At 52.9% G+C, this 27,291-nt stretch overlaps 1 protein-coding gene across 1 annotated transcript in view; it reads right to left on the bottom strand.

Annotated features, from left to right (window-relative positions):
• The window catches only part of ERGIC1 (endoplasmic reticulum-golgi intermediate compartment 1), a 106,125-nt gene that overhangs the window by 13,257 nt on the left and 65,577 nt on the right, over nucleotides 1-27,291 (bottom strand). Inside the window, 5 exon segments of the mRNA XM_022595101.3 lie at nucleotides 2,148-2,248; nucleotides 6,434-6,494; nucleotides 11,063-11,167; nucleotides 20,572-20,696; nucleotides 24,608-24,702. Of these exon segments, the coding sequence (XP_022450809.2) occupies nucleotides 2,148-2,248; nucleotides 6,434-6,494; nucleotides 11,063-11,167; nucleotides 20,572-20,696; nucleotides 24,608-24,702 (487 nt within the window).

Here is a 27,291-nt window from a genome sequence, read left to right as displayed (position 1 = left end):
TGGGCTATGCAGAATCCATTTGTTTATTCAGTGACAGTTCACTGAGCACCTCTCCTGCGTGCTGGCCCCTTGCTGGTTGCTGGGGACCCTGAGGGGAGTACGCTCTGCCCCATCCCCAGAGGGACCCACAGTCTGGAGAAGGAGGCATGTAAAAATATGTGCAATACTGCAGCACCATGAACGAATGGCCCAATCTCCCCAGGGGTGTCTGGACAGCTTGGCAAGGAGGGGACAGTCCTCATGACATCCTGAGGAGGGTGTGCGTGTGTGTGAGTGAGATGTGGGGAGTAAGCTTCTTCAAAGAAGGAACACACAGAACTGGAAAGTCAGAGGGCACAGCCCCACCACATGCCTTCCTCAGAAAGCATTGGCCGGGACTCCAAGGATGCCAAGGGGCTGAATTAACAGGGCCCCCACTTCAGGACGCTGAAAACCTCTCGGTTAGTCTCATTTGTCCTCAGCAACTGGAGACCAGACTTTAGCCCCAACCCCAAATGCTAAGGCCCAAGCCCTGCAGCTTCTTTAAGGACAACCCTGAAACTTGCCTCCTCTGCTGGACTGCCACTGGCCCCGATGGGCGCAGCCTCACGCGCTCACAGTGCGGGCCAGGGCTGAGGCCGCAGAGGGAGCTGAGCAAGCTGTCCAGGCTGATGGGCCTTTGCCAAAGCCTCAAGGGAAGGAGCCTTGGGCAAAACAAGATCAGCTTTCCCCAGGGAGAGCTCATGGGGCAGGGTGACTGTCTGGGTCACAGCCCAGAGCTGAGGGACAGAGGAAAATAATAAAAAACAGCGGCAGTAGGTACCATTTGCCAAAGGCTTCTTTGTGGGTTCGGTGGTTTTAAAAACACTGCCTCATCTGACAGCGACCTTATGAGGTGGGCACCGTCCCTGTTTTACAAATGAGTAAACTGAGGCACAGAGCGGTTATGTGACTTGTCCCAGGTGACAGAGCTAGTGAGTGACCGAGCCAGGTTTGAAACGGAAGTTTGCTCCACAGCCCACACTCTTTCTGTTCACACTGCCTCCACTTGCTCCCATTTGTCAGATGCTGTCAGCGCTTGAGGGTTCCAGTGAGACGCCCTCCAAGAAACAGCACCCCTCTGCCTCGGAGAGATACACCAGAGCATCAGTGTAGGTGGAGCAGAGTAGAGGGACCCCAAGTCACCCAAGAGAGAGTAGCTCCCAGCCTGGCAGACTCAGAGGCCCCTGGTTCAGGCTGAACAGGTGATGTGATCAAGAGACCAGGTTTTGGAGCTGGAGGAGAAGCTGGTTCTAATCCCCATTCAGCCATGTTATAGCTCCAGGACCACCTCTCAGTGCCTCAGTGGCAAAATCTGTAAAATGGGGACAGTAATAGTCCCAATGTCAGAGCTGCCTTGATGACTGAAAAAGATGGTGGAGGTAGAGAGCTTAGCATAATGTGCAGCCCATGGTAAGTAATCCATAAATGATAGCTACTACTCTTACTATTATTATTATTAGAGCCAAACAATATACCACCTTAAGGGGTCTGGGCGGTCCTGGAACAGAAGAAGAAGGAGAGTCCTGGTGTAAAGGGGTCTATTGGGGATGCCTCAACCCATGGGCTTCAACCATTCATGTCCCATGGCAGGGTCATCTCCAGGGAGACTGAGGCTGTCTTGGCTTGAAACCACTGTCTGTCACCCCATTCTGCTGGCTCTGACTGTGCTTTGCTTCCCACCAAGGCCTGCCTGCATCTCCGTGAATTTGAGTATCGGGGTCCTGGGACATACCTGTTAACCAACAGCCATCTGGTGTAATTCCAGAGCCTCATGATTCTGGATAACGAGCTTGTGCCCCACGAGCCAGAGCATCTGTTGTGTGCTAACCAATCAGGGTCCCGTGCCTGAATAATCAGGGCCAGATACAGGGCAGTGGAGATGTCTCCAAGCCCTAGACCTTTGGGACAGGTCACCTGCCTGCTCTTTCTCCAACAGATCACACCCTATGACCCGGTTCGATTTCCTCCCCTTGACTCTGAGACTGGCCTCCCATCTTTACCCAGGGTAGATCACCCCTCCAGGAAAGGCCCGTTGAAGGGAATCAGAGGAGACCGCGCCCAGACACTTGTCACCTCGGCTCTCAACCAGCAGAGGGCGCTATTGCACGCAGCTGCCACCCATGTACCTTGTTGGCCACCGTGTACTGATAAGAGTACCGCTGCTTGCCACTCTTGTCCTCGTAAACCGTGGGCACGATCTTCAAGATGTAGTCGTGGGAGGCGAGGGCTGCGGGAAGGACACAGTAGCATGAGGCAGGGGGATGGGTACTGCCCGGCCGGCAGCTCGTTTCAACCCTAAACCTGCTTGCCGTTGCGGGGTGTGGGGAGGTACTCAGTCTGCACAATTTCACCACCAAACGACCCCTCATCATTTCTCCCTTTGGGCACCAGGAATCGAAAGACTCCATCGGTCAGGATCTTTTCTCCTGCACTGTATATAATGTTCAATTCTAATAACAACCCTAATGTCCATCCACAGGGCAGCTGGTGAGAAGGGGTGTGTGGAAGAGGCCACTCTCCCAGGGGGTATCACTGAGTGAAAAGAACTAAGTTAGGGACCAGGGTGAATAACATGTTTCCATGTATTGGGGGCAGGGAAGACTCACTCCTCTACCTGCGTGAAGAATGTAGAGAAGAATTTTCTGAAAAGATGCCCAAGAAACTATCTGTGGTTCTAGCCTCTGGTGGGGGGCGGGACAGGAGGCAGGATTTGATAAAGGTCACATTTTGTTGTGCACCCTCTCGTCCTGTTTGAATACTGTTACTTTGGGGAAAAACTGGGTTCAAGTTTTAAAAAAGAATCCACCAACCAGAAAAACTGCACCTATCTATAATGACTGATTAATTTCTTTCCCCATTTTCAATTAACGGGAGATTAGTTCTTCCTCCACCTGGTCCTGTCATATTCCACTGTAACTCTTACCCCTTCCCCACTGGATGGCGGAGACTGCGGAGGGCAGGGACTGAGCCTTGCTCATCTCTGTGTCCCTAGAACCCTGCGCAAGGCCTGGTACGAAGTGGACGGTGGCAAACGCTTATTGAATGAATGAATGCATGGAGAGCTGACTGGACAGAGGCGTGAACAGAAGAACAGATGAATCAGCTTCTGATAAGCATGAGGTAACCGGAATCAAACACTAGGCTGATGGAATGCCGGCCCAAAGCTGCTACATAGCATCCCGGGAAAGGTGATATTCCCTTGGGCCTTCTGGGATGCTGGGAGAAGCTCACAGACCCCTCTATCGTTGCCTTCTAGAATCTCGGGTCAGGGACCACGCAGCTAAAACAACACAGAAATTCAGGCTTGTGGGCTCTAATCCTGGTCTCCTGGCTGAGTCAGTCCTGAGTCTTTGGACTCATCTTCTGTGAAAGGGTAGGGGACGTAGACGGTGTCCACAGCCTCTTCCTGCCAACACTGCGTCTTGGTAAGGAAAGGGCGGTGTTTCTTGAACCCTCTTGAGACCTGACTCCTCTAAAAACCTGGGAAATGTCCTGCAGCCTCAGGGCTAAGCCCATGAAGACCCCAACATCCCTCTGCTCAACCCCACCGGTGCTCAGATTTCAGGAGCACTAGGGCCACCCAGGATTTAAAAGGCAGACACCCGGGCCTCACCCCAAGGGTTCTGTTCAGTGGGTCTGGGGTGGGGCTCAGAATCTGTATTTTAAGCCAGGAGCACAGAGACCACACTTGAAATACGGAGTTCCAAATGCCCACGGCCCCGCGTTAAAAACCTGAAGGAACGAGAGAGTGAACGCCTCATGAAAATCACACCTGTAATAGTTCTGTTCAAATTTGTAAAACACACAGATGATCGTAAGAAGGTATCACCCACAAAGCCACCCTCCACAGAAAATCGGAGATTCGCATTCTCATGTAGACACTGCTAGATTTCTATTTATACTTATATTTCTATTCCCCTAAACATAAATATAAAATTGGATCGTACTGAACCTTCTTCTGAGAACTGAACACCATGGACGCTGTTTCAGGTCTAAGATACAGCGTAAGGTCCAGGGCATTGGTTTTACCCATCGCCATATCCCCTCGCACAGCGCCTGGCACATAGCAGGTGCTCAATAGGTGCTGGCTGCCTGAACACCAGTGAGGTTCTGACACATCACGGTCACTGCGCTCATCCCCCAGCAAGGCCATGCACAGTGTGCTCGACCAGGCCCCTGGGGCCAGACACTGACGCTGCGGCTCATTTTCACTCTTATAAACAATGACCTAAACGACCATTATTTTCCTAAATCCTTGCACACTCTCGTATTTGTTTCCTTAGCTCACTCTCCTCTAAGTAGAATTGATGACTCAAAGGCAATGACCAATTTTAAGGCCTTTGGTACAATAGAGTCACTGCCAGTATCTTCAAACAGAGTGATCTGTGCTAGGAAGAAAAGCAGGTGTGTTGCTAGGCCTGGGGGCTATTGTACAAAAGGCGGTCAGGGAGGGTCTCTCTGAGGTGGTGGCATTTGAGCTGAGACCTGAATGACAAGAAGCAGCCCCCCATGGAGGACCTGGGAGCAGAGGGACAAGCGGCGGGGACGGGGTTGCGGGGGGTACCAGGCTTGAGAGCTGAGGAAATGAGAGCCCGCTCTACCCCGGCTGTCTGGTGCATCTCATGCATCTCTCTTTCCACTGAAGCCAGCCTGAGATGGCTTTCGTCAGTAGCCCGGGAGCAGGAAAGGTTTTCTGCCCACACCCTCCATCAGCCTGCACACCCTGGGGCCTTCCTAGCTTGATCTTCTTCCAGTATCAGGCAGCTGAGAGGTCCAGGCTAATCGCAAGCAGGTGGGGACAGGCCCCTTGGGACAGCACGCTGCCCGCACGCAGAACCACGATGAACACCCCACCATACGAAGAATCGTCTCCCTCCAGTATAATCAGACATCTGCGTGAAGACCAGGGGGCGCAGTTACACACTGACACGCTGCGGGAAGCAGCATGAGTGGGTACGGACCCAGCTGGGAAACAATACGATAAATGTAAAGCAAGTCTTGTAAATACCAGAGGCGTTACTGCAATGGTGAAAAGGTAGAAACCAGACGTTTTCCGTGAAAAGACAGTGCCTTAAAGCACAGCAGAGCTGCTAGATGGGCAACCGTGCCTCCATTACCAGTGGAAAAACTCTACACGAACTGTGGTTATGATATAACACCAGGCACAAAAATCAGAAGGTAAGCTGCTTGGAAAAAACGACTTCTGCTCACGGGCAAGGATTCCCAGGGACACGGAGAAATGAGAAGCTTGATTTGTTGGGGCAGGTCATGGAGGGCAGTCCTCTTTTGCTTGGATTATCCCAATTCCATTCCATGCTTAGGCTGGTAGAGAGTACAGGCACACCTCGTTTCATTGCTTCACTTTATTGCCCGTCAAAGACACTGTGTTTTTTTGTTTTTTGTTTTTTTTTTTTTACAAATTGAAGGTTTGTGGTAACCCTGTGTTGTCAGATGCCGGTTAGCATTTTTTAGCAATAAAGTATTTTTAAATTAAGGTATTTACATTGTTTTTAAAGACATAATGCTACTGCACACTAAACAGGCTTCAGTGTGGTGTGAACATAAATTTCCTATGTACTGGGAAACCAAAAAATTCCTGTGATTTGTTTTATTGCATTATTCACTTCACTGAGGTGGCCTGGAACTGATCCCATAATGTCTCCGAGGTCTGCCTGTGAATGTATTTTAAGAAACGATTAAGGACATATGGGTGAAAAGGTGAGCTCAGGTGAGGAAATAAGAAAAGCCTTGGTAACCTGTCCTACAGAGCCCAGTGGGTGGATCCGCTTGAGCAGACAGACCTCCCAGGCCCGTTCTGTGCAAGGCCCCACGTGCGTCTGCACAGGTGTGTAGGTATATGTGCTCTTCTGCAGGTCTGTAAAGATGTGGCACGCTCTTTAATCTGGGCCAAGGTGCCAGGGAGCCCTGTGGGGGGGAGGCTCAGGGAGGGGCCATTTGTGGGTGGGAGGGGCTGAAGCAGGAGGAGGGGGTGGGGTGGGGGGCAGCCCAGGTGGCCAGATCTGGCTGAACCACCCACAGCCCTGTTCTCACGGTGCCACTTGGAGCCAGGATGAATTCTGGCTCTGTCACCACTCCCTGTGGGATCTAGGGTGATTATCTCAACTGACAACAATTATGTGGCAGTAACGATAATAATAATGATAACATCCGGTATTCACGGAGCAGTGATGATGTGCCTAGGACTGCCACGACAAGTCACTTTTCTTCCCTTCTCTGTGAGATGGGGATAATTCCACTTCCTCACAGGCTAGCTGTGGGAATGAAGCATTAACAGCTTGGCTTACAGCGAGGGCTTGGTAAACGTTCCCTCCCTCTCCACCCCGTTCCCTCCCTGCTGCACTGGGAATCTTGGGGCAGAAAGCTGTTCCCAGCGTGGGTATGGGGTACATACGGTTGGAGGTGAGTCTGTCTGCTCCCCCGAGAGCGTTGAAAGCTCCGTGGACGTTCTGGACCTGTGGAGAAGCACAGTGAGGGACTGACCCCAGGATGCTACCACCTCTAGGCTTGGTCCTGGCTGTGGGAGAATGGCCAGGTACAACCTGGTCTAGGGACCTTACCCGTGTGTAAAACGGGGATCCCGCATGGTCTGTCTCGTAGAGACGTCGTGGCGAGCAAGATACAGACGCGGCAGAGGCCTGACACATGGTAGGCACTAGTTTGCTTCCCATCTTGAGCACTTACTATGAGACAGTCAGTCCTGGGTACTTAGCGTCATCTCATTTAATGCCCCTAATGATGGACCATGGGCCCACTTTACAGAAGAGCAAACCAAAGCTTGGAGAAGCACCAAAATTTGTCCAGCATCTCACAACTGGTAAGTGGCGGAACTGAACTCTGAATTCAGGTCTGTCTGACCTCAAGCCTACATGGAATGGCTCTTTCCATTAAGGCACACAGAAAACTCAAGCAAAGGTAGAGCTGGGTCTCAGCAATGCTCCTCCTGAGACCCCCCACAGCCCTCTGAAAGAGGACCCAGGGCTGCTGGCCTCCGACCCTGTCTGCTGTGGGGAACATATAGCAGTTGTGAAGACACTCCTCCTCACGGCAGCCGGCCCAGCTGTGTCCCCCTGGCAAGGGCTGAAGGCCACGTCCCACCTCTCCTCTGAGGACAAACGGGAAACCAGGTCACCCTCAAGGAGAATCTAAAGCAGGACAAAGTATGCCCGATACATGGAGCATGTCATCATGGGCATGGTTAACAGGGGCTGCTGGGGTAGGCATCCTGGAGGGCTTCCTGGGGGAAGTAACACTGACACCAAGATTTGTAGGAAAGTGGGAAGTTAATCACGCCAGTAGCTCATGCAAACACATGAGTCTGGAGACTGAGAAGCAGAGCCCGTGAAGCCCTAGAGAGGAAGGGGGTGAGGAGTGGAAAGGAAAGAGGTCAGAGAGGTAGGAGGGGACAGGCTCCTGCAGCGAGGGCCACTCCAGGAACAGTGGGTGACCTGACCCTGATCCTGGTCTCAGGTCGCTGATGTTTATCGAGCACTTAACACAACTGCACACTTAAGAAGCTCAGAGGAAAGCTTGTCCATTGCTGCCTCGGGACTGACTGTCTAAAGACTTGGTTTCTAACCCAAGAGGACAGTGGCTGTAGAGGCAAGAGTGCTAGAATAGTCCCTCACATCGTTGCATGTCAGGGTTTTATCTGACATTCATTTGTACGATTATCTGATTCATTTCTGTCCTCCCCTCCAGACTATACAATACTTCACGTGGGCAGGGACCACGATATGTGCAAGACCTGGCACGTAGTAGGTGCTCAATAATTACTTGTTGAATGGATGACGGATGGATAGATAAATCCTCAGCTAAGTGTTCTACATCTTTAAAAAATCCTATTTCCGCCATAAGGGCCAAGCGGAAGGCTGTTACTGTCCTGTACTATAGCAGCAGACAGTAATGCAAGGCTGCCCCTCTTCTTCCTCTCTTCTCCTCCTGTCCCCTGGCCTTGGCTGTAGCCCTTTCCTCACCTCCCTACCTGCAGCCTTGCCTCACGGCCAGTCTTCCACATGGCAGGTGGGTGCTCTTTCTATGACACCCACCGGCCTGGGTCAGCCCCCACCTTCCTAAACCTATCGTGGGTCTCTCGCTCCACCTAAAACTCTGCTCCCCCCTCCAGATGGACACTGCTGAGCCCTCTCTGCTGACTCTGATGAGCCTCTGGAATCTCATGTACAGAACATCATTCTGATGTCATGGACACTTGCTGATCCATTTTTTCTGAAAGTGACCTTGAGGGTCTTTTCTAAGAAAATGACTGGTTGGATGTGCCACAGAGTGGGTTCTCTAGGACAGGGGTGATATGCAAGACTTCCCTGTCCTGTGCTTGGCTAAATCCTTCTCACCCTTTAGCGCGTGGCTCAGATGTCACCTCCTCAGGGAAGCCCTCCCTGACCTCCCAGGCTTGGGGGTACCCCACCCCCCGCCTCCACATCACTGTCCCGAATCCTATGCTTCTCTTGTCCCTTGTAACTACATTTATTTACATTTACTCTCTTCTTCACTTGAGGGCAAGAATCCTGTATGGTTTATCCACCGCTGTTACCCCAGAGCCTTGCACAGAGCCTGGTGCAGAGCAGAAATTTTGAGGGGGTCTGATGAATCCATGAACCTATGAGGCACAGTCAAAGAAGACCCGGGGCCAGACACACCTGGTTTTCAAGGTATATGACTCTGGGCAAGTTACTGAACTTCTCTGACCCTGTTTCTTCCTCAGGAAAAATAAATGCCACCCAGCAGCCTTCAGGGAGTTCTTGTGAGGGTTAAACAAAGGGTCATCTAAACACTGCTCTCTAGCTGAGAAAGTGCAGGCTTCAGTGCAGGCTGAAGAGGTCGAAAGTTCCCATGAGGAAGGAGTGTGGATTCTGGTGGTGCTGCCAGTGAGTTGCACGGCCCCGGGTCGTGACTCCGGTCTCAGTCTCCCCACGTGCACACTGGGGTTCACAGTGCCTGCCTCCCCGGCTGTGTCGAGGATCTGCTGAGCTGGTGGGTTGCAAAGGCAACTGGGGTGCTGCCCAGCGCTCATATATGGAGGGCCCTGTGGCTTGTCAGCTCCCGTCCCACTGGGGTGGTGAGCATCCCACGTCTGTCTCCCCCATGGCCGTGTGAGCCCCTGTGCGCCGGCAACACCCTACCCTGCAGGGCCTGGTGCAGAATGAGAGCAGAGGACAACTACGACGGCCACAGCTCATTTCGCTGACTGGTTACTCTGTGCCAGGCAACTGTTCTAAGAGCTTCACGTGCATTAACTCATTTTATCTTCACTACAATTCGATGAGGCAGGTACAACTGTTGTCCCCATTTTACAGATGAGATAACTGAGGCTTAGCGAGGCTAAATAATTTCTCCAATATCAGACAACGAGTTAAGTGGTGGAGCCAGGATTTGAACCCAGCAAGGCAGGCTGGGCAACGTAGACACAGCAGTCCCTTGGATGGAGAGATGGGAGGTGTGCGCGTGAAGCCTGTGTGAAGTCACCTGCAGGAAGTGAGTCTGCAGTCCCAGGGCAGGCCGTGCTTCACTGAGTGTGTAGACAGTAAGTCTGGCCCAGGGAGACTGGGCCTTCTCTGCTCCCAAGCACCGTCTCCCAGAGGAAATTCTCTGGGGCCTCCAGGAAGGCTGGGAAGGCGATGACCGGGTCACTTGGGCTGGGCAAAGGTGCCCCGGGAAGGAAGCATAAGCAACACAAAGGGAGAAAGGAGTGAGAGCGGGCACGGGAGGCAGTCCCCGCGGTGCGGCCCGAAGCCAGACTCTTGATTCAGACCCAGGCTCTGCACCAGGCTTTACCCTCTCGGTGCCTCAGTTTCCTCATCTGAAAAATGGAGACAATATATTGTATCTACCTCTGGGGCTGCTGAGAGGGTAAAAGAGGATCGGGCTTGTGAAGTAAGGTGCTCAGCACGCACAAAGCATTCAACCAGCATCAACCGCACACGGACGTATGCAGCATGTGTGGGGGGCGGAGCAGTGCAGGCATGTGTGTGCCTCTGGGTCTGTATGTGAGATGTCCCAGCCGGGTGGGTCTGTGTGTATCTCTAGGTGGTGTGTGTGTGTGTGTGTGTGTCCGTCCAGTGGGTGGTCTTAGGGAGCATGTATGAGCACACGTATGTCAGGGCACACTTTTCGGTGTGTGTCTCATGATTGTGTGCGTGAGTCTGAGCAGACGTGTGTGCACACGGTGTCGGAACAGTGTGTATGCGTGTGCCCGTGGGCCTGCGAGGGCCCCGTGCACAGCTCACCGTGCCTGGAGGGCACCCACCCAGCAACCTCAACTAGGAAACAGGATTCTCATCAAGCCAGGCTTGGGGTCAGGAGCCGGGTCACGATGCCAGCACCACAGCTGGAGCGGTTACTTCCCCTTCTGAGCCTCGATTCCCTCTGTCACGCAGGGTGTGGCACAATTCCCCTTCAGCACTGTGCTGCTGGGGGTGGAGGAGAGATGGAACATCACAGCTGCCCTGCCCGCAGCTGGCAGAGATCAGGCGGTCAGCGTCTGCTGCCATGGGGAGGAAACTGTCGGGCCGGGCCTACTGGACGTGGCCCTCTCCATCAAAATCACAACAAGGAGTCTCAGGACACTTCCTTCACGCCTATTCAATGGACATGGGCGCTGACGTTACAGCGGACAGGGCACTGGACTCGAGGCAGATGCCTGCTGGGGGGCCCTGGACAAATGGCCTCTCTGGGCCCAGCTCCAGGTCTGTAAGACGCGGTGCCGCCTCCTGCCTCATGAGGCTGCCCTGGCACAGAGAAAGCACGAGCGCTTAGTACTTGCTCATGAAAGCCAGTCCCCTCCCCCAGGCCCTGGTCTCAAGCCGAGGTTCCAAGTTGAGTGCAACGTTGATGACACGGCAGTCGTATGCTCAGAAGCAAGGCAGAGGGGTTGTGTGATGGAGCAGAGGCTCGAAGGGCATGACCCTTCTAGAGGGCATCTCTCTATGTCCAGGGAGGACAGAAGGCTCTGGTGATGCAGCCCCTGGACACCCACCTCCAGCCACCCCATCTGTGCCCCTCTCACCTGCAGCGTGTCCCCAAAGGAGAGCTTGTGGATGACATGGGTCATGTCCGGGTTCTGTGGCTGGGCTGTGGCACTGTGTGTGGACACGTGGAAGTTGCCCGGGACCTGGGGGAGAGATGGAAAGTTTAGGAGTTGGGTCGGCTACCCCAGAGGGTGGGGTGCAGGGCTTCACCCTGCGGTCAGGCAGATCTGGATTTGGATCCCAGCTTGGCCACTTCCCGGCAGAGGAACTTGACAGGAGCCTCTGGTTCCTCGTCTGTGGAAAGGGGGTGTCAACAGTGGCTACCCGAGAGGACTGCTGGGGCTGTGGGTGGGAGGGTGCATGTGAAGGACCCAGCTGGGTGCGTGGCTCAAGACCACGGCTCAAAAAGGCAGCTGCCCACCATCAGCTTCCTGGCTGTTTCCCCCCCAGGGGGTCGGGGAATGACCTTTAGGCCTGCAGACTAACGAAGCTTCCTTGAACTCCAGATCAGCACCGTCACCCACCCAAATCTGCCCCATCACTCTAGACTGGGGGTTCCTTAAGGCAAGACCACAGCAGCCCACTTTCCTCCCTGGGTCTCAAGGCTGTGCAGGGCACAGCCAGTGAGAGTTACTGAATGAATGTCTACTCAGTGAATGGCGCTGAGGAGGCCTCCACGGAGTCTCCGGGGGCCTCTCTCCTCCCAGATACTCAGACCAACCCTTGGTGTCATCCTGGCCCCGTCTTTCTCTCACACTGACGTCCCACCCAACAGGAAATGCTGTCACCTCCACCCTCGAGACGCCCAGCATCTGAGCCCTCAAGCCTCCACTGCCTCCCTAGACCAGACAAGGCGGCAGCCTCCCCACTGGGCTCCGGGCTTCTGCCCTTGGGGTCCCCAGGCCTTTCCCCAACAGGAGCCAGAGGGGGCCTTTTGAACCCAATGTTTGATCCCGTCACCCCTCTGCCCAGGACCCTCCAAGGCTTCCCTTCTCTTGAGTTGAAGCCACATCCTCACGTCCTCTTCTGCTTATTCCCTCTGGCCACGCCGGCCTCCTGCTGCGCCGACCAACAGTGCCAGTGTGGTCCTCGGGCCTTTGTGCCTGCGCCCCCTTCCTGGAACCCTTTTCCACATGGTTCTCCCTCAGGCCTCTGCTCTGGAGCCTGACTGACCCCCACATCCCCCAAGCCCCTTACGTCGCTAAAGCACTCAGCATCACCCACCATCTTATCCTCATCTTGTTCTCATCTGTGTCCTCCCACGAGAATATAAGCTCCATGCTGGCAGGGTTTTTGTCTGATTTGATGCTGTATTCCCCAGGCTCTGGCACAGAGCAGGTGCTTAATAAATATGTATGGGATGAATTAAAGAATGAGTAAATGACATTAATCCTTAAAACAGCACTTTTGGCTTTGACACCTGGTAATTCCCATTTTACAGAAAAGGAAACTGAGGCTCAGAGCAGTGAAGAAACTTGCTATGGTCACCTGTCAAAATCGCGGCCATCAGACTTCCCTGGTGGCGCAGTGGTTAAGAATCCTCCTGCCAACGCAGGGGACACGGGTTTGAGCCCTGCTCTGGGACGATCCCACATGCCGCGGAGCAACTAAGCCCCTGTGCCACAACTACTGAGCCTGTGCTCTACAGCCTGTGAGCCACAACTACTGAGCCCGTGTGCCACAACTAGTGAAGCCTGTGCGCCTAGAGCCCGTGCTCCACAGCAAGAGAAATCACCGCAATGACAAGCCCGCGCACCACAACGAAGACCCAACGCAGCCAAAAATAAATAAAAATATAATAAATAAATTAAAAAAACAACAACCCACGGCCATTGACCTCAGCGGCCCTGGGCTGATGGCCACGTGGAGCCAGCCTTTGAAGAGGTGCAAAGCTTGGGAAATGATCCAGACGAAAGCCTGGCCTTGGATGAGCCCCTGGCCTGCTGTGACACAGACTTGGAACAGAAAATGAGACTGCATGACCTACACTGGACCAGAGGGATGCAAAGACTGTGGGAGCCATGGGGAAGGGCCCCCAACGCAGCTGTGGGTGTTCTCAGGGGAAAGAACAACCTGTGCTAAGGCTCTGAAGATGAGTCTGCATCACTCAGGAATAAGGGGAAAGGCATTTGGGCAGAGGGAACAGCATGAACAAGTATGGAGATCAGAAACTGCCCAGTTGGTGGGCATGTGTAAGAAACTAGAAGAGTTTGGTATTACTGAACCCCGAATAAAAGAGAGGCCTGGGGGAGTGGCCACAGCAGGAAACAAAGAGGCATTAAGAGGGAGGTGGGGCTGTTTAGCAAAGGCCCCAAACACCACACTGAAAAACTCAGGGTTTATTTTATTCCAGCTCAACAAAAGTTTAACGAGCTGCACTAGAGGAAGGAATAAGGTTTACGGCTTAGCATCCGCTTATTTTGTAAGCACGCCTGTCTCAAACACAAAGTTGTGGGTTTCCTGCAGGAATATTAATGTCTTCACTAGGGCCTAAGCTTTGGACTGACGTGAGAGGTACCAGGCTAACAGGGCATGGCCCAGGCTCAGTGAGCTCACAGTCAAGTGTGTCATCGGCTGCTTGGAAGAGGGGGCAACCTGCTGGGTCTGGATGGGGTGAACAGAAACAACAGCTCGGCAAGATCTCCCTGGAGGGATAGCACTGCCCGCTTCAGGGGCCCAATTACCCGTGGTAGAGTAGCAGGTGAGGGCCACATGCGGGCTCCAGTCCATCCTCTCTTCCTAGCTGTGGGACCTTGGGCAAGGTCATTAACCACTCTGTGCCTCAGTTTCTCCGTCAAGAAAATGGGGATAATAACCAAGAAAGGTTATGGGAGGATTAAATGAGGTGAATACAAAGCCGATGGCAGGTGTTATTGGGTTGGGTTTACAGGATGAACATGTTTGAGCCAAGAGACAAGAACCCTCCCAGAAGAGGGAACAAGCATGTACATGGGCAGGGTGTGGGGAAAACCCTACTGTATTCTAAAAATACTTTAAACTTCATTTTTACTTATATAAATAATACCTGGATATATTTTCACTATTAAAAATCCATGTGATAGGGCTTCCCTGGTGGCGCAGTGGTTGAGAGTCCGCCTGCCGATGCAGGGGACACGGGTTCGTGCCCCGGTCCGGGAGGATCCCACATGCCGCGGAGCGGCTGGGCCCGTGAGCCACGGCCGCTGAGTCTGCGCGACCGGAGCCTGTGCTCCGCAACGGGAGAGGCCACAGCAGTGAGAGGCCCGCGTACCGCAAAAAAAAAAAAAAAAAAAAAAAATCCATGTGATAAAGTCAGAACTAAAGTCCCCATTGCCTACCGCCCCCAGAAGTAAGAAAAAAATAGCATCCGGTGTGCATCCTTCAGAGTTTTTCTATGCAGTGACATGGGGCCTCCCATGGACAGGGCCGTGGGCGGAGTTCAGAACTGGGTTTGGAGTCTGGGCCTCACGCTCCCAGAGTTAGGTGAGTCAAGGAGGCTGGCGCCCGCACATCTGCCACCCGCTGCTGCCCCTTGAGGCTGTGACTCAGTGACCCACACCCCCTCGGCATGGAATCCATCACAGGTGGCTGACTCACGCCAGCACACGCTGGGCTGAAGAAAGCAAAGACGACGCTTTTAGAGCTGTGACTTAGGAACCTACGTCATTGTCTCTGACGGGTTTTAAAAACATATAGATGGAGCCAGGCCCCAAACCCTGGCCCATCCTGTCCTCCTCCGGGGTGGCTGGGTGATTGAGCAAGGACTCCGGGCTGCTGGGGGCCTGCTGGGGGCTGCTGGTGCAGCTTGAAACATGTGAACTCTGACATCCGGCTGCTGGCTGACTTCCTGATGGACGGATAAGGGGGCCACAGGGCAAGTATGAGCCTGATGCTGGGAGATATAGGGGCAGGGGCCAGCTGCTGACCTCACCTGTCATCACGGCTGGCTTTCTTATCTGAGCACCCCTTGACTAGGAGCTCCAGGAAGGCACGAACTCTTAACCTTCCAAGGGTGGGGGGCAGAGGCTGGCCTGAGCTGTGACCGAGATGCTGGCCAGAAGCAGCAACAAGCAGGGGTGCAGGAGACAGAGCAGGGGCCCTGGTGCCAGGCAGCCTGGGTTCAAATCCTAGCTCCCGGCCCTTTAGCAGGTCACTTAATCCCCTGTGCCTGTTTCCTTAGGACTGTTACAAGGACTAAATGAGTTAATACTGGTAAAGGGTCGGGTGAGAGCCCAACGGGCGACGGCAGCCAAAAGGTGAGGGCTGGTGTGACCCTCTTCTAGAATCTCAGCTGCCCCCTGACCAGAGAAGGCCCACTTCTTGGATGTCACCCATGCACATTTCATGAGCATACTTGCAGCCAAGTGACGGCGGGTGCCAGATAATGAGATCACAGACACCCCGCGGACAGGAGATAAGGCCAGCCGGGGAAGGGCACCGAGACTTGTCCCATCCCTACTGCCATATGTGCTTTACAAATTTTAATCTGTTCACAACTTACAACCTGTGAGCGCAGTATCATTATCCCATTTTACAGATGAGGAAACCAAGGCTGAGAGAGGCTAAACTGCCCAGTCATTCAACCAGTGAGCACTGTAGCCAGGATTCTCAACCATAGGTCTGTCTGACCCCAAACAGCAAGCTCCGGTTCAGCCAGAGCCAGCGGGGGGGCCTCACTGGAGCCTGTCTAAGGGAAGCCACCCACAGCCTGAGGCATGTTTGCCAAGCTGAAGAGAGCGTGGCGCTGGGCGATCTCCTGGGTGGTTGTCCTGTCTCTCCTGTGCCCACCCCATACTCGGTGCTGAGTAAACGTGGTCCCTCCTGTTCACCGTCTGAGGTGTTTATATCTGTTTAACCCAGGTGATCATACCCTCCTAGGGGAGGCCCCCCAATAGGGAGACGTGAATGTGTCTGTTCATCTTCAACCATCCTTCAACCCTGAAGACAGGCCTTCCCTTATGACCCTATCTCAGTGGGTCTCCTCCTCAATTCCCCACCATAATACCCCCTTCATTCTCTTCCTGGCTGCTTCATCAAATTATATATTGGCTTGTTTGAATGTTTACCTGTCACCCCACAATAGACTGTAAGTGCCACTAAGGGCAGGGACACCAGTTGCTTCTCTGGGCACTGCACCCCAGTACCAAGTGTGGAGCCAGGCACACAGCAGACCCTCAAGAGCAGGATGTATGAGTGAATGAGCCGGGGGCGGGGGGCGGGGGGCAATGGTCAAAGGAAGTCAGAATGTGATATGGACAAGAGCAACATAAGGATCATGATGGGAGGGGCAGGGGCAGGGGAGGGCTCCCACTCAGGCACGCATGTCAACGAGACCTGTGGGTGAGCAGCAGCTCTCCAGGCACACAGATGGGGGCAGAGAGAGGGCATCAGAGGCAGAGTGAGGAGAGCCTGGCCCACCAACAATTCGCCCACCTCCCTGCATTGTGCCCACACTGGCCTTCCCTCATCTCCAAGGCGTGCCCTCCACTGCAGCCAGCATCCCAAGGGTTTGGCTGTGCAGTGGCCCCTTTCTCTCCCACATGGGCTTTCCCTGCAGCACATGGGTCAGTGGTCCACCCCATCCTTGCAGCACCAGCCCTCCTCTTTGATTCATGTTCTCTTCCAGATTCTGGGGCCCACTCAGCCCTGGTTTCCCCCTACCTATCTGGCTGCTCCTTCTATCTTTCCTCCCCACTTCTAAACACTGGCATGCACCAGAAATCGGTCCTCAAACTGCATCCTTATCGAGACCTTAGGTTCTTACATTTTTGGTGCCGTGGACCCGTTGCCAGTCTGCCGACACCTACGTTGTAAATGCCTTAAAAGTTTCGAATGCATAAAACACACAGGATCACAGAGGAAAGAAACGATGTTTTAAACAGTAATTACAATAGATCAAACATTTGCACATGCGTCTTTATTAATGCAGCAAATAACGAGACCTGGTCGCGGATCAACAAATTACCGTACTTTCAAAACAGCAATGAATGTAAACAGCATCTCAGAATGATCTGTGACAATTTTAATGTGATGTTCATATCGGCAATTTCTATTGGTGACACGGTCAAGGGTGCTGCTAATGCTACTATGGTCCATTGCCTACGTTCATCATAGAAGAGAACGCTAAATTTGACTTAGAGCTTCGTAAAAATAAACGTCATTTTTTTCCCCATACAGGTCCACAGACTCTTTGAATTTCATCTGCATTCCCTGGGGCGTCTGTGGACCCCAGGTTTAGAACGTTCTACACCTCTCCCTAGGTCATCTAGCTTAGACCAATGATCCTCAAACATGAGTGGCATCAGGATCCCCTGCGGGGCTTGTTATAACACAGATTCAGTAGATCCAAAGTGGGGCCTGAGAATCTGCATTCTTTTCTTTTTTTCTTTCTTTTTTTTTTTGCGGTACACGGGCCTCTCACTGTTGTGGCCTCTCCCGTTGCGGAGCACAGGCTCCGGACGCGCAGGCTCAGCGGCCATGGCTCACGGGCCCAGCCGCTCTGCTGCATGTGGGATCTTCCCGGACCGGGGCACGAACCCATGTCCCCTGCATCGGCAGGCGGACTCTCAACCACTGCGCCACCAGGGAAGCCCTAGAATCTGCCTTCTTAACAAGTTCCAGGTGGTGCTGATACTGCTGGTTTGGGGGCCTCACTTTGTTTGTTTTTATTGAAGTGTAATGGATTTACAATGTTGTGTTAATCTCTGCTGTACAGCAAAGTGATTCAGTTATACACATATATACATTCTTTTTAAAATATTCTTTTCCATTATGGTTTATCACAGATATTGAATACAATTAGTTCCCCGTGCTATACAGTAGGACCTTGCTGTTTATCCATTCTATATATAATAGTTTGCGTCTGCTAACCCCAAACTCCCAATCCATCCCTTCCCCACTCTCCCTCCCCCTTGATTACCACAAGTCTGCTCTCTATGTCTGTGAGCCTGTTTCTGTTTTGTAGATAAGTTTGTGCCATATTTTAGATTCCACATATAAGTGATATCGTATGGTATTGGTCTTTCTCTGTCTGACTTACTTCACTTAGTATAATAATCATCTAGGTCCATCCATGTTGCTGCAATCTGAGGGCCCCACTTTGGACAGCACTGATGTAGACCTAGGAAGACCATCATCTGTTTACCGATGACTCCTACATTTACATCTCCAGCCCAGAGCTCTCTCCTGCACTCCACAAGCACCCCCTCAACGTCCAATTTAACATCTCTAATGGGAATCCTGAATGAAATGTGTCCAAAACTGAAAGACCGAGTCCCAGCCCCACCTTGCACAGAATCCATGCTTTCCCAAGTTTCCATACTTAGAAAGTGGGTCTGCCTCGTTGTCAAGACAAAAACCGAAGAGGTTTCTCTGATTCCACTCTTGCCCTCACCACCCACAACCAACTGATCAGTAAGTCTTGTTGACTCCACTCCCTAATCCGGACCCTTCTCTCCAATGCCACTGCCACAAGCACTGTCTGTGACCTCTGCTCTTGGTCCTGTCCAGTCTCTCCCCAAACAGACGACAGAGTGATCTTTCTAAAGGTTTGCCGTCCAGGAGAACTCTCCCTGATGATGGAAATGTTTCTTATCTGTGCTAACACGGTAGCCACTAGCCACATGGGGCTATGGGGCGCCTGCAGTGTGGCTAGTGAGACTGGGGGCCTGAATTTTACTTAATTTTAATCAACTTAAATGGAGCTGGTGGCTACTGTATTCGATAGTGCAGTTATAAAGCATAAATCTGACTGCACTGCTTCCCTGCTTAAAACCTTCAAATGGCAAAGAGAGTCCCCAAGAACCACACCTCCCAGCACCCGCACCCTTGGGTGGTCCCCCCCTCCCCCATGGAACCCGGGCCAGCACCTAATTCCTGTTAAGCCATAAAGTTTGGCAGAAGTGATAGTCTCTGCTTTAGCACTTAAGGAGCCCTGAGCTGTCATGGAAGAAAACCACATGGGGAGACCACGTGGAGACAGAGAGACAGGTCCAGGTGTCCCAAGCAACTGGGCCAAGCCTCGCAGCCATCCAGCGGGGACTGCAGGAAGGACGGCTCACTGTCTAAAGGGGTCATTAGCTCCAGATCGTTGTTTCCAGTGAAACTCGGGCCCAGTGCGGCTAGAGCCTCTGACTTTTAAAAGCCAGAAATCTGGACTCCCGGTCTTTTGATACTGGCTCTGATGGATCTGAATACTGTATGGGGCAAATGTAACTGGTTTTGGGGTTGTGTGTGGCCAGTGAGTTTGCAACCTCTGACTGAGATGGCAGGGATTAGAGGAAGGGCATCTGAGCAGAGGCTACGGGAGGCCAGGCAGAAGCCAGTGGCTCAGCCTGGCTGGGACTGGGAAGGGGAGTTGTGGGACATGGGGATAACTGTGCAACCTTGGCTGAGATACTTAACCTCTCTGGGTCTCAGGTTCCTCATCTGTAAAATGGTGCCAACCTCACAGGGCTGTTGAGAGGCTCCACTGTGATAACACATAAAAAGAGCCGAGAAGGGACTTCCCTGTTGGTCCAGTGGTTAAGACTCTGTGCTTCCAATGCAGGGGGCCTGGGTTCGATCCCTGGTCAGGGAACTGGATCCCGCATGCCACAACTAAGAGCCTGCATGCAGCAACTAAAGATCCCACATGCCACAGCAAAGATCCTGTGTGCGGCAATGAAGATGCCGTGCGCCGCAATTAAGACCCGGCACACAAAAATAAATAAATAAATCTTATAGAAAAAAGAGCCGAGAGGAGTGCTGGCTGCTGCCGGGATTCCCCAGCTCTCCCAAATGCACCGCGCTCACACCTTTAACTTAGGATCTGAAGTTCCTGGTTCTAGCGACAAAACAACAGCAATACCTGAATGGTCCTTTGGAGCTGACCAGGTACTTTCAAACCCATCCACTCTCACTTCTCCCCTGCTTCATTCCTCATCACAGCACTGACCACCCACTGAAATGCTTTTCACCTTGCACACTGCCTGCCTCGCTCCACTAGAACAGAAGCCCCGCCAGTGCAAGAACGCTGCCCACCTAGTCCAGGCATTGCCCAGAGCCAGGAACCCACCCTGGAACACAGCAGGTGCTCCATAAAAGTGTTTTGAATGAATGAATGTGTAAGAGCTCATTTAATCATCACATACACTTTGTAAAGTAGAAGGTATCATATTATTATATCATCACATCCTCAGCCTAAAGGTGTGAAAACTGAGGTTAAGACAGCTCTAGTGACCTGGAGGGCATTGCTTGGCCAAGATGGGGTAGGGCTAGAACGCACACTTGGGCTCAGGGCTGCCAATTCTATCGTCTTCTCACCACCCACTCCTTCTGCGTTGGGGAGAGAAGTAGCTCCTTCCTGAACCAGCCAGCTGGGGCTCCAAACCTCAGGGAGCCTGAAACCCAACCCCCCGGATTCTCAGCAGGAACCGTCAGGTGCCTGGATGCTGGCCCTCAGCTTGTCAGGGCTCTGGACACAGGGGAGGGCAAGTGGGCACACAGCTCCACCATCCAGTTTCCAGGGAGGAAGGGGACCACGGGGATGGGGAACAAGGTGAGAGGGGACCAGGCAGGGTCTCTGTACCTTGTTGATGCTGAACTGCCCCTCGAAGCGGCAGCCCACCCCATTGTTCAGCGGGATCTTCATCGAGTTGTCAATGTGCCCCACTTCGTGCCTGCCCATCTCATCCTGGATGTCGAGCCCGACCACTGCAGGAGGCAAGGAGAGAAGAGTCACAAACATCCAGAAAAACGGGACCAGTCCCCTCCTCTCGGGACCCCTCATTCATCCACTTCATGGACAGGCAGGGCCCCCGGCCATCCAGGAGCTCACAGTCTAGGGCCCAGAGCCACAGAGAAAGGGTCAGCCAGCAGAGGAGGAGGAGAAAGTGATGGCTGGACCGAGAGCGAGTGACCGCTCCTGTCCCCTGCCACTGCCACTGCCGGCTGGAAAGCGTCGGGGAAGGCAGTAGCTAAGTGGGCCAGGGATGGAGGACTGCAGGCTGCAGGGGTGCAGAGCCTGCTAACTGTGAGGCTGCAGGGAGGCAGCAGAGGCTCAGGCTTGGGAGGTGGTCTGAATCCTGGCCCTGCCTTTTATCAGCTTGCAACCTTGGCTGAGGCACTTAACCTCTCCATGCCTTGGTTTCCTTCTCTGTAAATGGCGGGGGTGGGGGGAGGGAGTGAGGAGTGGGCGGGGATAACAATTAAAGCTTCCTTGGAGAATCAGGAGGATCAGATAATTAATATGTGTCGAAAATGCTTAGAACGGGGCCTGATGCTCAGTAGGTGGCAAGCACATAATAAATGTCAGCACTTACTACATCTCAGACAGTCTCTGGGTTCCCTGGGCATCATTCAGGCTCAGGCAGTCATTCATTCACACCTTCCTTTACCCAATGCCCGCTCCTCCAGGCCCTGCCCACCAGGAGTGTGGGCACTTTTCTGGGTTCCTCAGTGCACTAAATGGGAAGCCTGGGGCCCGGAGTCCTGGTCCTGACTCCAATGTGACTCTCCATCACCTCCTGTGACTCAGCTTCCTAATGTGCAAAATGGGCAGGTCCAGGCCAACTGTATTTTCCCTGAGATGGTCCAAGAGGCAAGCGAGGACCCCTGTAAACTATGGAAATGCAGCGATTTCCCTGATAGGAGCGCTAGAAAGCAGGCTGCGATACAGAGAAAGAGCAGCTGGAAGCAATTTTCAGTGAGCTGACTGTAAAAGGGGAAAATGGGAAGAACCCGGTTTTCCTCAATGGGCATGGAAGTATGCGAGGGCCCATCCATAGAAGGGAGTGTGATGCGCCACTAAAAATGATGCTTCCGGGTCTGTCGTACGTGGGAAATGCTGATGTCGTAATGTTCGGATTTAAAGAAATGCAAGCAGGTCCCCGTTTGACTCAGCAGTTCCGCCCCCGGGGAGCCCGTCCTCCAGACGCACACACATCCAGACGTGTGCACAAGGCTCTGGGCAACCTTATTTGAAATTGTGACGACTGGAAGCAACCCAACTGCTTGTCAACGGGGGACTGGTCAATGGCACAGCCCCCTCCGGAATGCTGTGCAGTGGGTACAAGGAATGAGCTAAACCCATATGTGGGGAGGGGCAGTCTGAGCTCTGGGGCTGTCTGGGCTGTCCTGTCTGTCCTATCCTGTGGTTCCTGGCTCTGCCCCCTACACCGTGGCACCTCGAGCAAGTTACCTAACCTTTTTGTGCCTCAGTTGCTTGTTCTATCCTAGGTTTGCGAGGATTAAAAAAATACAACAGAACTTACTATGGGCTAGACACTCTTCCAAGTGCCTTTTCCATAAGAAGGCACCATCTGAACATCCCTGTGGGGAAGATAATATTATCAGACCCATCCTACACTGGGGGACACTGACGCACAGAGAGGTTAAGTAACTTGCCTGAGACCTCACAGCTAAGAAACTTGCCTGAGACCTCACAGCTAAGTGGTGCTTGGGTTGAAACCCACAGAGTCTGGATCCAGAGCCCACACCCTTTGGCTACTCTGCTAGAGCACCTCTCATCTTAAGGCACAAACACGGCCAAAGGATTCTGGACAGGGCCTGCCCCCGAGTAAGAGCTGAATAAATGGCAGCTGTGGTTATTATTTTACTAATATTATGAGTAATATAAGAACAGCTCCAAGATATAAATGGAAAAAACAAGAAATCCCAGAAAGGTTTCCTGTAGTTGGGTCCCAGTTATGTAAAAAGAAAAAAAAAAACAAACACCAAACATGACATATGTTTGCAGACAGACAGACAGAGATACATAGGGGTGAGTGAAGGGGTCCCAATTGCTAACAGGGGCTTCCTCTGCGGTGGTTGACATGTGGGAAGCACGTACTTCTTTTACTTTTTTCTTTATATATTTCTGTATTTTGAACATGTATCATTTTTAAAAATAAAAAAATGTATCCCTGTATTAGTTGTTTACCAGAAAAAGATTATTTTTAAAAGCAGGATATGAGAATGCACAGGCAGCATGATCTCAGCCATGTTTAGAAATGCAGGGAACGGAAGGCCAACCGGATGGAACAGCATCAAATGTCAACTGATGTTGTCAGCGGGGGTGGAATTACGGGTGACTTCTCTCTCTGCTGCTCTGGATTTTCCAAAGGTCTAATAGTGAGCACGCATTTTCTTTTTCCTATAATAAAAATTCGAAGTTCTTTTAAAGAAAAGCCTAAGTGCGGGGCTCTAGTGGGAGCCGCTGGGGTGGGCAGGGCCCGGTGGATCAGCACAGCCAGCAGCTTCAGGTCACCCACCCCTCCTGGGCCACCACCTGGAGCGGGGACCGAGCCTGGAACCACATCCTTTCCTGCCCCTGCCCCCCTGGTCCCAGTCCTCTGGCCTAAGAATTTCTTTGCTCCAGAGACACAACCAACTCCTGAATGAGAAGCTGCCAGACAAATTATTTTTCTGAGAGAAAGAGAAAAAATAAAAATAAAACCAACCCATTTCAACAGGTTTCCTGGCTCGGGGCCCACTGTGCATTCAAAACTGTGATGTAATTCTCACCAAAAGCAATAACAGAGCTGAATCTTTCCCTATCTCTGCCACAGACCCGCCCAATGTTCTGCCTTTCAGGAGGAAGGGAGGGAGGAGGAGGAGAAGGGCCGGCATGGGGTCCGTGCCAGGCTGGGGCAGAGGGACAGCTGGAAACCCAGCCTGCTTGTTAACAAATCTAGGAACCAGCTCATTAGATTCTCCCAACAACCTCAAGCAAGAGATGGCACTATGCCCATTTCACAGTTGAGGAAATTGAGGCTCGGAGGGGTCACCTTAGCCAGGTTCACACAGTTTTAGTAAACAAAGGAGCCAGAATCTGACTCTAAACCAGACTCCCAATAGGTTTTGTTTTCCACAGGTAATTCATCCTCCTGGTTGAAACACATCAAGTAAAACAAAACAAAACACACAGACACACAATGGAGTGTGAAGTCAAAAAGGATGTTTCCCACGGCTGCTAACAGCTCAGAGCTGCATCCTTCTCCTGGCGACTGCTCTTGGCTGGTTGGAGGTCCCCTTGCCTTGGGATGCCTGGGAGGTTACACGGCCCCCACTCATCCCCCCACTCATCCCCCCACACCGCCCTGTACCCATCAGCCGAGGATATGGATACTAACAGCCCAGCCCCCTTGCTACCAGGCGAGACAGACTACGATGTCATTCACACCCCATGGCTCCCTGTGGGATCAGGCCGCAATTAGACGTCAGCTGAAGACACACCGCTGCCTGTCTTCTCACCTCCCTCATGCCCTTACAGGTTCCTCCTGGGAGCCCTCTCTCAATAAACCACTTGCAGAAAATCTACGTTTTACTTCTTGGGAGCGTGACCTCAGAGACACCACGCCCCCCGCCCCCCCCTCCCCGCAACATGGCTACTCTCCAGAGATAAACCGTTGGCAGTGTCTTGTGTTTCCTTATTCCAAAAAACATCCAAGTGCGTGCACATTTGATTACGTCCTGCCCCACGAAAGTGGGGAGAGTTTCCTGCTGCCCGTTGTTTGCAGCTTGCCATCCACTTAACTTGTCCCGGTCATCTCGCCATTTCTGCACACACAGCACTGTCTAGAGGAAGTGTCTTGCCGGAGCAGAGGGCTGCTGGGAATACTCACATTCACAGTGCAAATTGGGTAGACTGATGTTCAGGCTGACGTCAATTTTGCCCCCGCTGTCCTTGTCCGGGTCATCGACGTACAACTCGTTCACACTGAAGGAGACAAGTACAGAAGCCTTGTTGAGATGGGGACACCCATCCCAGCTGCAGGGGACAGCTAGGGACACTTCACTTGGTGACCACTGCTCAGACAACCCAGACTCCCATCTGGGCGAAGCCTGGACCTGCTCAGGCACGGGGGGTGGGGGGGCGGGCAGGGCTCCCATCTCCGTGGCGCTCTCCAAATGCGGGCCTTACCCCTTAGAAGGAGGGGAGGAGGACTGGACGGGATGGCGGCAAGAGCACGGAGTCAGACGGATTCACTTTCCAATCCTGACTCTGCCACTTTTCTATGGAACTCAGGCAGATAACTTCACCTCTGAGATAACTTCACCTCTGTGAACCCTTCTGTTAAACGGGGATGCCACCACCCACTGTTAATGGGGTGTTTTGAACACTCACATGAGAATTGAGACCATTCTAGGGATCAGGGCCTGGTACCAACAGGCACACGGTTCCTGACTCCCTCCTCTCTTGAGCTCCCCCCACTCAGCCCCCCACCCTCCCAACCCCCCAGCCGGCTGGGAAGTCGAGGATTCTCTGGGTACTCATCCTCACCCAGGCTCTCACAAAGCCCTAGACACAGCTAGACTAATACACGTATTACTTTCCTGTGGCTGCTGGAATGAATTATCACCAAGTTAATGGCTTCAAACAATACACACTTATTCTCTTATACTTCTGGAGGTCCGAAGTCTGAGATGGGTCTGCAGGGCTGAACTCCTGGGGAGAATCGGTTTTCTTGCCCTTTTCAGCTTCTAGAGGCCTCGGCTCATAGCCCCTTCCTCCATCTTCCAAGCCAGCCGCAGGGCATCTTCTCTCCTCTGACGTCCTAACTCCCTCTTGTAAGGACTCTTGTGATTCCATCCTGCCCAGCTGGATAACCCAGGATCATCCCCCATCTCAAGACCCTTGACATAACCACATGTGTAAAGTTCCCTTTACCATGTAAGGTAACATACCTGCAGCCCTCAGAGACAGGGACGTGGGCATCTAGGTGGGGCGGGGGAGGCACAGTGTGGGCAGGTGGCTCCGTGGACAGCTAGGCCACCTTGCTGTTGGGGACAATGGCACCACACTGGGATCTGTTAGCAATATGCTAAGTATTCAACAAATACTTTTTGAGCATTTACTACCCAGCAGGCACTAGAGACAGTGAGGAACCAGACAGACACGGTCTCTGCCTTCATTGAGCTTAGAGAGATCACTCAGTTCCTAAAGAAACACCTTATCCCAACTTTGATGGAAAGCTGCGGGGTGCCGTGCGAGGGACTCATGGGGTGATGGACCCCTGGGGAGAGTGGGCTGGGACTCCGTCTCTGGGAGTTGAGGTCTGAAGGATGAATAGGCTGTCCTGGCAAAGAGGGAGGGAGAGTCGTCGGGACAGCACTGCAGAGGTCTGGAAGCGGGAAGGGCATGGGTCGTTGGGGTAATTGGACAAAGGTCACCACGGCTGCAGCAACAGAGCAAAGGGAAGTGGGTGCGATGCAGTCGGAGAAGGGCGGGGGGCAGGTTAGGTGGGCCAGAGGCCATCAGACTGGATCCTAAGCACAGCAGCACGGTCAGGCTGGCACTTCGATAGGATCCCTCTGGAGGCTTAGGACCAACCAGAGGGCCCCGTGCACTAGGGAGACCTGGGAGGCTGCTGCAGTGGTGCAGGTCAGAGATGGTGGCCTGGACCCAGAGTGGTGGGGATGGAGAGGAGGGAGGGATGCAGGTATGGTGTACGGAGCAGCCAGGACTCGCTGATGGACAGGGCACAGGGGCAGGTCGAGGGAGGCATGCAAGCAGACGGCCACGTTTCTTTCTGGAACCATTCACTGGGCTGGGAGCCCCTGGAAGAGAAGCAAGACTATTGGGGAGGGAAAGGTACCGAGTCCCGTACGGCCGTGCCGAGCTCAAGGTGACTTGGAGACACCGCCGAGGAGCTGCTGAGTGGACACCAGATGGCTGTGGCTGAAGCTCACTTCTGATTCCCACGTAAACTCCCCGCGGGGAGAGGGCACCGATTCTAAAGGCCAGCCTAATGGGCAGCTACGGGGCAGTGCTTGAGGTGGCCGGGCCGTGGTTATTTTAAACATGAATCAGGCCCCGTGGGTCCTGTCCACAGGCTGTAAAATAAAGGATTGTCAGCTCTAAGCAACTGGTCTCTAAGACAGCCTTGTAAATGGCCACTTCTTTGTGAAAGAATGAGTCCGGCCAGGGCAAGGGCACTTCATTTTTACTAAGACCCTGTCTTTGTGCCCCTGGCTCCTAGTGTGATACAGCTGATGCTCAATTAACAAGAAAAGGTAGGCTCAGAAAGATACCTAGAGCTTGTTTCCTGGTGGGGGTCACAAGGATGTTCCCAGAGACAAGAGAGCAACAGGCTCGGTTTAGCCTTCAGATCGCTGGGCCTCCAGGCCATTAAGCCAGGAGAGGCCCCAATCTGGCCTATATGCATTCATCGTATCCCTTCTGCTCCTGTGAAATGTCCTGATCCCTATTTTATTTAGTTATTTATCTTGGCTGTGCCACGCGACATGCGGGATCTTAGTTCCCTGACCAGGGATCAAACCCGTGCCCCCTGCAGTGGAAGCGTGG

Source organism: Delphinapterus leucas, chromosome 3 (assembly GCF_059928025.1).
Source record: "Delphinapterus leucas isolate spDelLeu-1000000601 "Yukka" chromosome 3, BTC_Dleu_Yukka2, whole genome shotgun sequence".
NCBI lineage: Eukaryota > Metazoa > Chordata > Mammalia > Artiodactyla > Monodontidae > Delphinapterus > Delphinapterus leucas.
Note: the sequence above shows the minus strand (reverse complement) of the source record. Positions and strands in the feature narration are given on the sequence as shown.